We start from the raw sequence: 12,184 nt of genomic DNA on the forward strand, positions 1-12,184 counted from the left end.
CCCGTTCGGATCTCCAGCAGAGAAATGATCGAAGCGCAGCCGTCAACAAGAAAAAAAAAATTGATACGCGTAACAGCTTTATAACGGAATTCTAGAATATCAAAATCCTGTGTAGGTAACAACTTCATAAACTGGAATTGTAAATGGATCGGTACAGATTGAACATTAAGAGAAATAATTATACATACATACTGAAACACACGAAAGAATATAATTTTTTGTTCAGGTGATAAATTGCTGCAATTAGTTACTGTAATGGAAATGAACTATATAACCTAACTGAGATCTGTAAATAATCGCCCGATGTGCATAAAAATGATAAGTACTCAGTGGATAATCTAATATTAAAGCGCATGTGTCAGTATGCACTTATGATGTAAAATATGGTGATATGTATATGGAAATACATGAGTTGGGAAGTATTCAATGAAGTTTTCGATGAACGATGCAAAGAGAAAATTGTGAAGACCTAATGATAAAAAAAAAAAAGTCACAAAAGGTACAATTTTTTTTGTCAACAGCATGACTTGTAATGAAAAGTACATAGTTTAAGTAGAGGAAAATCAAGCTCTTCTTGTGACCGAGTTCCGTAACAATTAGTTGGGATCAGACTGATTTTAATCTCTTCATTAACCCAGACTTTCTTATTGTAAAGTATGAAGCATAACTGAAACTGTTTACAAACACATTACGAAAAAGCGAAGGTGGGTGTTGGAATACAGTTGCACAGTAACGAAATCTCTAGATGAAAACATGTAGAATCAAAACCAAAATATGGACAAAGGGTGAAAAGTATACTGGGTTTTATATTGCAATGTTGCTAAAAAATAAATAATTGCTGGAAAAATTCGGATAACAGCAGATTCGTTGATTGAAATGATCGATAAAGGTGGTATAAGGGAATCGATGTCGTTTCAGGAAAGTGAAAGACAAGACTTAATATTTCAGCAGACAGAACATTTAAAATGGAGGGGTAAAGTATCTCTTTAATTGTCTGTAAAACGAAAGTTGAATGGAAAGTACGTTAAAATCTAGGAACTAACTTAAAATGTGGAACCCTTATATCGAAGAATTTTATGGTAGAAGAAGTACTGAGTAAGTTATGGCAGCAGAGGTAGGAGTTATGATAGATGAAGTACTGAAAGAGGCTCTTATACAGAAGACTGAAGTGAAATGATACAAATGCGATAGGAAGCATAAAGTACCATTGGATATCACGTGATGAGGGGGTTATTGGAAGAAATTAAGGAAAATCGCTTGAGAAAGATTTCTCATTCTATTAAAATGCTTTTAGCAACTGTAGAACAAATAAGACTTCGCTGATGTGTTTGCTGTTACTCTAAAAAAGGTCAGTGCATGGTAACGTAAGGATCAGGAACCTGTTAGTCTCCTTCATTACCGAGCGAGGTGGCGCATTGGTTAGCACATTGGACTCGCGTTTGGGAGGCCGAACCGCACAGTAATCCTGGGTTCGGTGTGGGGCGGCGGTGGGATGGGTGGACTTCTGTGGCCTGTTGTGGGGTTGTGGACCATTGCGGGCTACGGCGGGACGAAACCTCTCCGGCATTTCTAGGTCCCCGGTTCAATACACAATACACAATACGTTTCTGAATGTACTGCTTGACGCATTTCGGGAATTTATTCTCTTTGTCATGTGCAAATATCTACATCGGTGCTTCTATTGTCTTGGAATCATCGTCTTGTGGTGTTACTGTAATTGGAAAGTCGGAAAATACAGGGCTGCTATACATAATTCATTCCTTTTCAAAGCTCTGCATTATCCAAAGTGTTACATGTACAAATATGATTTGTGCGTGAATAGAACCGTAAACTCACCGACTTTTCATTTCACACTCTAAAAATTTTCTATGAGTGCCGCTCTGGTCACACGATACGCGTCCGAGCGGTAGGAAAATTCGTTCCATTCTTATGTAGAAACATTCTGCCAATGGCCATCATAGCAGCATTGGTGCGTTCTCTGAGCTGTTCCAATATTATTGGCAGGGGGATATGTAAACACGGTCCTTAATGTACCCCCAAAAGAAGAACGTCACAAGGCCACAGGAGCGGGGGGAGGGGGGGCCAACGGAACAGAGCCACATCATCATCATCAATGCACCCAATCCAGCGCTGCCTGCAGAATTCGGCGTTTAGGTGGCGACGAACAACGCTGTTCCAAAGAGGGGGAGCCTCGTCTTGTTGGAAGATGAAATTTTCGGAATGTGCAGTCAGTTGTACAACGAACCGCAACTGCAACATATCAACGTAAGAGATACGTTCAGTCCTCTCGCAAATGAAAAACGGCCCATACAGCTTTGTCCAGGCAACGGCCTTGCCGCAGTGGATACACCGGTTCCCGTGAGATCGCCGAAGTTAAGCGCTGTCGGGCGTGGGCGGCACTTGGATAGGTGACCACCCGGGCCGCCATGCGCTGTTGCCAAATTTAGGGATGCACTCAGCCTCGTGATGCCAATTGAGGAGCTACTAGATCGAATAGTAGCGGCTCCGGTCAAGAATACCATCTTACGGCCGGGAGAGCGGTGTGCTGACCCCACGCCCCTCCTATCCGCATCCTCCACCGAGGATGACACGGCGGTCGGATAGTCCCAGTAGGCCACTCGTGGCCTGAAGACAGAGTGCTTTTTTTATACAGCTTTGTCTGTGACACGTTCATCGAAACTCGTTCATGTGCCACATTCTCGCATTGTGGCGATTACCCTTTCCAGATAAATGGAAGGTTGCTTCGACGCTTAATATCACTATGAAAGCAAAATGTTCATCCTCAAGTGCTTCCTGCGTTATGATGCAAGGTTTGAAATATAACCTTAAATTAAACCTCTTCCGAACAAGCCTTTGAAGGCCCAACGGTACCGATCGGCCGCTGGGTCATCCTTAGCCCACAAGCGTAACTGAATGCGGATAGAGGCATGTGGTCAGCACACCGCTCTCCCGACCGTATGTTAGTTTACGAGACCGGAGCCGCTGCTTCTCAATCAAGTAGCTCCCCAATTTGCCTCACAAGGACTGAGTGCAACCCGCTTGCCAACAGCGCTCGGCAGACCGGATGGTCACCCATCCAAGTGCTTGCCCAGCCCGACAGCGCTTAACTTCTGTGATATGGGGGGAACCGGTGTAAGCACTGCGGCACGGCCGTTGGCTTGAAATGTAACCGACATTACAAAATCTTCCACACAGTATGCTGCGGAATTGCCGTTTTCTTTTAGGACTACGTAGGAAACTCACTCTCACCCTCTTCGCGGTTGCATTTGGCACATTTGGTCCAGGAGTAGGCCTACTTCTCTGTTAACACAGACAACTATTACCACTAAATTGTCGATATCACCGTACAATGCTCCGTTTACATGGCGGTTTTTTCCATAATTCCTGTGAATGCGAGCTACATAGTCGTAATACATAAACATCTCGCATATTCCATATGTGTCTTTCTTTGTCTCCATTTTGTCAAGGTACTACACTCGTAACGCCAACTGGTGGGCACAATACAAACTCGCAGGATCTACGTTTCTATTCATACAGTGTACACTTGTACACGTAATACAATGGAAAACATAGAACTTTCAAAAGGGATGAACCATTTATAGTCGCCCTACATAAAACTTGCGTTTTTTTTATGAAGTAATGTCAAACAATAGTTCATGGAAGTACGTTCCGTCTGTGCAACTAAATGAAAGGCAGTCTATTTATTTCCTTAATAGTTTCGCTTCTTTTATTTATGAAGCGTCGTCAGTGGCCCTTAATACATTTGTTTTTATATATGTAATAAATACATCATGTAGAAGTTACAAATATGTTGCTATGTTAGTTTCCTCTTGTTTTTTCAGACCAGAAACAACTTTTGTGGCACAATTTTGGTGATGTTAAATTATGTTTGGTGTTACTGACGATTTCCAATGTTGCTAGTTCGTATGCGTGGTCCTGGAGTTGTGTTCATCCGGTCCCCGTCTACAGATGGACGATTTCCGGTGTTTTTTTTACCCACATTTATTGCAACGCTTCGCTTGCACTTTTCGCTGTGTGTTTAACATGTCTGTGTTTAAGTATGTAGTGTGTGTGTTTATCTTTCGCCTTTTGTTTATGTTGTATCTGTGGTTTGACATTTTAATTTGTTTTGTGTGCGTGGTTTGTTACATGTGAATGAGTCATTGGTCATGGGAGTATTTTCTTTCAAATAAAAAGTGAGAATGTGTTATTCTCTGTGTGAGAGAATAATTGTGTGTATATATGTATGTGTGTCTTAATTTATTCTGGTTATGTTTCACGTTTCTGTTTGTTATTGTTTAAGGGTCTAACATGATCAGTGAGTCACTGCTTATGTTGATTTGCTCATTAATTACTTGCTTCTTCTCTGCAAAGGCTATTTGTATATGATAGTTTTCCTATAATGTCTCTCTAATAATTTACATGTGCTGCTCAATGTTTTATCAGGTGTTCAGTGAAGGTAGAGTGGCTGTTTTCATACTTCCAGCTTCTTATATGTTCTTTATATCTAGTTTTGAAGTTCCTACCTGTCATTACCAGAAGAAGCTTATTAAATAAAGGAAGAGAAACGCATATGGAACGAATGAAAAGGGAAAAAATGATGATCAAATAATAGTATTTTTTCTCTGTCTACTTATAGGTATTGTGTCTCCCTTTCCCATTACTTAAATTACAAAATTACGGACACAATATTTTTCTGGTATATATGAGGGATATGCGGATTGTAGGGTCCGATTGGGGGCGAAATGGAAACCACAGAGAAAATCTGATGAAGCTTTGCGCAGATGTGTTGGGCAGTGTCTCTAGTAGGCCTCTCGTCTGCGGCACGCCACGCTTTTCAGTCCTGAGCTCACAGTGAGAATGTAAAGATGGCTAGAAAGTTGTGACTCGCGCCAGTATGAGGCCATGGTTAAAGATTTCGCCTGAAACTATGCAACCCACATAACATACCTGTCATACGTTTCGTTATACACGACAATTCTCGTCCGCACTCTGCAGGGGCAATGAAGACGCTCCTGCAGCGATTTCGATGGGAAGTGTTTGATCACCCACGATACAGCCCATAATTGGCTCCGCGTGAGGTTCATCTCTGCTAACACGAACTGCTGGGTATGAAGACAGCCTTTTGGCACAGACAACGAGCCATAGACCAGCGTAGAGAATTGGCGGAAAGCACAGACGGCTGCCTTCTATGACGATGGCATGGGAAAGTTGGTACAACACTAAGGCAGATTTCGAAGTCGGAACGACGACTATGTAGCTAAGTAGCTAGAAGTTGTAGCGAACTGCTACAAATAAAACATTTTTTATTTATACGGTTGTTTCCGTTTCGCGACGGATCGGACCCTACTTTCCGAACAGCCATCGTATCAGTTACACGTGTACACTACCGGCCATTAAAATTGCTACACCACGAAGATGACGTGCTACAGATGCGAAATTTAACCGAGAGGAATAAGATGCTGTGATATGCAAATGATTAGCTTTTCTGAGCATTTACACAAGGTTGGCGCCGGTGGCGACACCTACAACGTGCTGACATGAGGAAAGTTTCCAACCGATTTCTGATACACAAACAGCAGTTGACCGGCGTTGCCTGGTGAAGCGTTGTTGTGATGCCTCGTGTAAGGAGGAGAAATGCGTACCATCACGTTTCCGACTTTAATAAAGGTCGGATTGTAGCCTACCGAGATTGCGGTTTATCGTAACGGGACATTGCTGCTTGCGTTGGTCGAGAACTAATGAGTGTTAGCAGAAGATGGAATCGGTGGGTTCAGGATGGTAATACAGAATGCCGTGCTCGATCCCAACGGCCTCGTATCACTAGCAGTCGAGATGACAGGCATATTATCCGCATGGCTGTAACGGATCATGCAGCCACGTCTCGATCCCTGAGTCAACAGGTGGGGACGTTTGCAAAACAACTGCCATCTGCACGAACAGTTCGACGACGTTTGCAGCAGCATCGACTATCAGCTCGAAGACCATGGCTGCGGTTACTCTCGACGCTGCATCATAGACAGTAGCCGCCTGCGATGGTGAACTCAACGACGAACCTGGGTGCACGAATGGCAAAACGTCATTTTTTCGGATGAATCGAGGTTTTTTTTGCAGCATCACGATGGTCGCATCCGTGTTTGGCGACATCGTGGTGAAAGCACATTGGAAGCGTGTATTCGTCATCACCGTACTGCCGTATCACCCGGCGTGATTGTATGGGGTGCCATTGGTTACACGTCTCGGTCACCTCTTGTTCGCATTGACGGCACTTTGAACAGTGGACGTTACATTTCAGATGAGTTACAACCCGTGGCTCTACCCTTCATTCCATCACTGCGAAACCCTACATTTCAGCAGGATAATGTACGACCGCATGTTGCAGGTCCTGTACGGGCCTCTCTGGATACAGAAAATGTTCGACTGCTGCCCTGGCGAGCACATTCTCCAGATCTCTCACCAATTGAAAACGTATGGTCAATGGTGGCCGAGCAACTGTCTCGGCACAATACGCCAGTCACTACTCCTGATGAACTGTGGTATCGTGTTGAAGCTGCATGGGCAGCTGTACCTGTACACGCCATCCAAGCTCTGTTTGACTTTATGCCCAGGCGTACCAAGGCCGTCATTACGGCCAGAAATGGTTGTTCTGGGTACTGATTTCTCAGGATCTATCCACCCAAATTGCGTGAAAATGTAATCACTTGACAGTTCTAGTATATATTTGTCCAATGAATACCCGTTTATCATTTGCATTTCTTCTTGGTGTAGCAATTTTAATGGCCAGTGGTGTATTATATCACGACAGTGTGAGTGAATCATCGCAGGTGAGTAGTATAGCTGGTGTGCCAGTTTACCAATGGAGACGTGGTCTTCTAAATCTCTTTCTGAGCATTTTACACGCCACATACGTTACCCAGCAGCGACCTACTTGATCGCCTACTTGTCAATTCAAGGATCAGTATGGTTCGAGCCCAGTGCGTTGTCGCCTGTGTCGGACGGGCGCGGCTAAGTAAGGGCGAGCAGCGCGGAGCGGTACCTTGAAGCAGTAGACGGTCTCCTCGCCATCCCAGATGGTCCTGGGCAGCTGGTACTTCTTGCGTAGGCGGTACTTGTCGACGGCGCCGAGCGGCCGGCCGCGCACGCGCTCCGCCTCGCGGTAGTGCGCGGCGAACCACAGCTGCTGCAGGTGCGCGTGGTGGCGCGCGCTGAACGGCTGCGACTCGAGGATGGCGTACAGCTCGTGGTAGTGGCCGCGCTGGAAGGCGACGGCGGCGCGCGCGCGCAGCACCGACTCGTGGCCGCGGATCAGCCCCGCCGGCGACAGCAGCCGCAGGAAGCGCTCCAGCCGCGCGATGTCGCCCGCCTGCGGCACGCCGGAAACGTTCACTTCTACATCTACATCTACACCCATACTCCGCTAGCCACCTGACGGTGCGTGTCGGAGGGTACTTTGAGTACCTCTATCGGTTCTCCCTTCTATTCCAGTCTCGAATTGTTCGTGGAAAGAAAGATTGACGGTATGCCTCTGTGTGGGCTCTAATCTCTCTAATTTTATCCTCATGGTCCCTTCGCGAGATATACGTAGGAGGGAGCAATATACTGCTTGACTCCTCGGTGAAGGCATGTTCTCGAAACTCCAACAAAAGGCCTTACCGAGGTATTGAGCGTCTCTCCTGCAAAGTCTTCCACTGGAGTTTATCTATCATCTCGGTAACGTTTTCACGATTACTAAATGATCCTCTAACGAAGCGCGCTGCTCTCCGTTGGATCTTCTCTATCTCTTCTATCAACCCTATCTGGTACGGATCCCACACTGCTGAGCAATATTCAAGCAGTGGGCGAACAAGTTTACTGTAACCTACTTCCTTTGTTTTCGGATTGCATTTCCTTAGGATTCTTCCAATGAATCTCAGTCTGGCATCTGCTTTACCGACGATCAACTTCATATGATAATTCCATTTTAAATCACTCCTAATGCCTACTCCCAGATAATTTATGGAATTAACTGCTTCCAGTTGCTGACCTGCTATATTGTAGCGAAATGATAAAGGATCTTTCTTTCTATGTATTCGCAGCACATTACACTTGTCTACATTGAGATTCAATTGCCATTCCCTGCACCATGCGTCAATTCGTTGCAGATCCTCCTGCATTTCAGTACAATTTTCCATTTTACAACCTTTCGATATACTACAGCATCATCCGCAAAAAGCCTCAGTGAACTTACGATGTTATCCATAAGGCCATTTATGTATATTGTGAATAGCAACGGTCCTACGACACTCCCCTGCGACACACCTGAAATCACTCTTACTTCAGAAGACTTCTCTCCATTTTGTCTTTGTGGGCATTTCAAAACTACCACCTCCACGATGAGTTTTCACTTTGCAGTGGTGTGTGCGCTGATTTTAAATACGAGGGGTGTCCACAAAGTAAGTTCCGATCGGTCGCGAAATGGAAACGAGTACGAAAATCCGATAAAGCTTTGCACAGATGTGTTGGGCAGTGTCTCTTGTACGACCCTAGATAGCATAACGTCGCTCTTCACATTTCTGAGCTCACAGTGAGCGCATAAATACGTCTAGAAAATTGTGTCTCCCGCCAAGTACGAGGGCCTTGGGAGAAATTTCGCCTGAAGCTATGCAGCCAACATTACATAACTCTCGTGCGGTTTCTTCTTCAAGACAATTCTCAGCCGCATTCTGCAGGGGCAATGAAGATGCTCCTGAAGCGGTTTCAATTGTAAATGTTTGATTACCCACAATACAGCCCGTAATTGTCTTCCTCTGAGTTTCATCTCTGCTCACATGAACCGCTGGCTATGAAGACAACATTTTGGCGCAGACAACGAGCTGTAGGCCAGCGTACAGAATAGGCGGAATGCACTGGTGGCTGCCTTCCATGATTTGGGTATTGTAAAGTTGGTGCAACGCTGCGACAAATGTCTAAGTCAGAACGGCTACTACGTAGAGAAGTACCTGGAAGATGTAGCCAACTGTTACAAATAGAACACTTCTGATTTTCACTGTGGTTACTATTTCGCGATCAATCGTAACTTACTTTCTGGACAACTCTCGTATCTCGGCAGATTCAAATTGTGCGCCCACCGGCACACGAACCTACGACCTTTGAATTTCGCGGACAAATGCTCTACTGACCCTTTTAGTTTCCAAAGCTTGTCTTCCAAAACACTAAAGATATCACGTGTTTCTTGAAGTTCTCCCAGCAGAAAGAATATTCCATCATCTTTCGGGCATGCATCCGGGACAGTGATATTTCTTCTGGTAGCCGTACGTATCCGTCTTATGTCTAACGCACGGGCATTTACTCCACGGTATAGTGTCGACTGGTTTAAATTTTTCCTGCGATTCACCTTGAGGTTGGTTGTAAGGTCATCATCCGCAATATCGGAAGAAGATATAATACTGCCCGAAGGCACGCCTGAAACGTGATGGAATGATCAGGATACCTTATCGGAAACAATAAGGTTCCTCTTCTAGAACAACCAAGACTTGTCATGTGAGACAACAAGGTCACTCGTTTATGTAAATAGCCGACCGCGGTGGCCGAGCGGTTCTAGGCGCTTCAGTCCGGAACCGCGCGACTGCTACGGTCACAGGTTCGAACCCTGCCTCGGGCATGGGTGTGTGCGATGTCCTTAGGTTGGTTATGTTTAAGTAGTTCTAAGTGCTAGGGGACTGACGACCTCAGAAGTTAAGGGGATACGGAATCACCTATCCCCGCAATGTTAATATATGCCTACTATAGGGAACATTTTCTCACAAACTACTGGAGACAGAGAGGTAAAAATTTTACTGTATGTGCATTCATATGTTACAACAATACTGAAACAACAGTTTATTGTCAAAGTATTTTCTTACAGAGATATTGTACATTTATTTTTAAGTAAATTTTTTCCATCGCTTTTTACTAGACTATCACCCCTAAGTCTTTTGTAAATCAAGTAATTAAAAAATCGTTGTTTCATTATGTAATAGGGACCTATGTCACTACGTCATAAAAATTTCAGACTTCTAGGTTGACCAGTACCTGAGATAATGTTCCTAGATGAAGTAAAAAGTAAACTTACGGAAAACGGAGAAAGAAGATTAAAACATTCCTGATCCGTAGCTAATACCCCCTTCACAGTCTTCATAATCATCTTCAAGTCTTCTTTTGGCACCCCTCTGCACCTGTCTTGCTTTTTTCACTAATGTCTTGATTATATTATCAGCATGCCTTAGTCTGTGCTGATCTAAAAAGAACATAGCACGTACCGTACGGGAACCAACACACATACCCAACTTTTGAAGGACCTGGCATTTAGTTATATTTCCAAGATTGAAGGTTGCCACAGCATCATACACACCAAAATGTAGTGTATTAATTCCGACAAACACTGTTTTTGGGAGACGATGCCATATCACACTATTCAAGCACTCGTTGGGGTTCTGCGTTTTTCCGTGAAGACATTTCATCAGAAGACTTCTGTCAGCCAGATCTCTGAAAATGGGATTTATTTCTGCCATGATGGCTGATGGTAGACTGTGGTGGTGAATGTATTTCTCTCCTGTTGTTAGTCCCCTATTGTATTTACACCAGCTGTTTTCACCTTTGGGGCACAAACCATGTTGTGGATGCTCATCCGTGGATGCGGTGTGGAAATATAAAGCCCATATAGCTCTCCTCATTTCTTCAAGATTGCCTGTATTTTGCCTGATTGCAAGGCCATAGCAGTTCTGAATGTGGTCTATTATGGAATCAGTCAATCTTCCTCTGCCATCCAAGGTTTTCCCATCATCTAGTTTTTTCCCTTTCATAACTGATTTTAACCTTCTCAGCCTGGCACCCATTCTCTTCTGCACATGTCCTATACATTCAAGTTTGCTTATATTTACACTGTTCCCATATGGTTTGCTTTCCAAAACTTCTTTGAATGCTTTAGAGTCACCATCTCCCAGATATTTGACATAGCGAACATTATACCACTGTGAAGAGCGATGAAAAATTTTCTTCACCCCAGCAACCTCCATGCCACCACTACTACCATAATAATTAGCAATACAGTCATCACTGTGTTCATTTTTCAGCCTGCCTGTGCACCTACAGTATTTAGACATTATTGCAACATCAATAACCTTGCCAGTATCAACACTAGTTGCTGTTACAACACCATTGTTGGAGGTGTGGCCCCTTTTCTGCCACGTGCCATCAAACGCCACTGTGAGGTCACGACTGCCGTCATTTTCTTCCACTGCTTCTTCCACAGCAACCTGCATTGACTTCTGTGCTACATCTTCAACTGCAGATCCTAGTACATAATTGTAAGCTTCAAACTTTGAAGGTGCACTTGGAAGATTTAGAACACCACATAGCATATCACCAGCTGCTTTGCCCTTACCAATTGCTCGCAATCCATAAACTAACCTAATATTTACACTATAAAGTTCAGTTTTCTTGTATCCATTATTTACAGTTACTGAAACCGAACTTGGAAACTTACAGCTGTATTTACAAACACTGCATATTAAATTAAACTGGGCAGCCAGGCCAACATGGGATTCTACTTTCAGAGAAACGTTTCCATGACATTTTTTGCAGCACAAACTGTTTTCAAGAGCTTCACACAATATATTCGTATCAATGAGTTCAAAAACTTCATTCCCTCTATCAAGTAAATTATATTTCTCTTCCAAATCTCTTAGTTTTTTATGAGAAGCACTGTTTTCATTTGGTGTAAGTTCGTTCGGCAAATCAGTAATAAGTGGATTCACATTTTCCAACAGTGATGATGATGAACTGCTTTGCTTTGCTAATGAATCATTATTTCTTTTCTTTTGCCAGTTCACACGCTTTTTAAATACTTTTGCTTTAGCTCTAGGCATTTTCACTGCGAAAAATGAAGCACTAAATACGAAATAACTCAACAACAACTACTTTCTTATATCACACTGTTTACAAAACAGTCCCGCCACAAAGTCAAAGAGTAACTTGAGGAAACCAGAGAGAAACATTTTCGGGCAACTAGTGTATAAATAGTCGCTGGAAACCGGGATATTTGAATTCATGTCACTTTAAAGGTACTGCCAAAAAGTTCATGGTCAGCCACGAGAGACGTGTATAACTAAAGCGCAATACCCGATCTCACAAATATATAAAAATAAAATAGTTATAATTGTAGTAG

At 43.6% G+C, this 12,184-nt stretch overlaps 1 protein-coding gene and 1 pseudogene across 1 annotated transcript in view; one reads left to right on the forward strand and one right to left on the reverse strand.

Annotated features, from left to right (window-relative positions):
• Positions 1-12,184, reverse strand: part of LOC124594371 (homeobox protein SIX6-like) — a 167,035-nt gene that overhangs the window by 141,302 nt on the left and 13,549 nt on the right. The window contains exon 3 of the mRNA XM_047132743.1: positions 7,037-7,363. Coding sequence (XP_046988699.1) covers positions 7,037-7,363 — 327 coding nt within the window. The remainder of the gene's footprint in view (positions 1-7,036; positions 7,364-12,184) is intronic.
• On the forward strand, positions 2,323-2,440 carry LOC124559454 (annotated as a pseudogene).

Source organism: Schistocerca americana, chromosome 1 (assembly GCF_021461395.2).
Source record: "Schistocerca americana isolate TAMUIC-IGC-003095 chromosome 1, iqSchAmer2.1, whole genome shotgun sequence".
Lineage (NCBI taxonomy): Eukaryota > Metazoa > Arthropoda > Insecta > Orthoptera > Acrididae > Schistocerca > Schistocerca americana.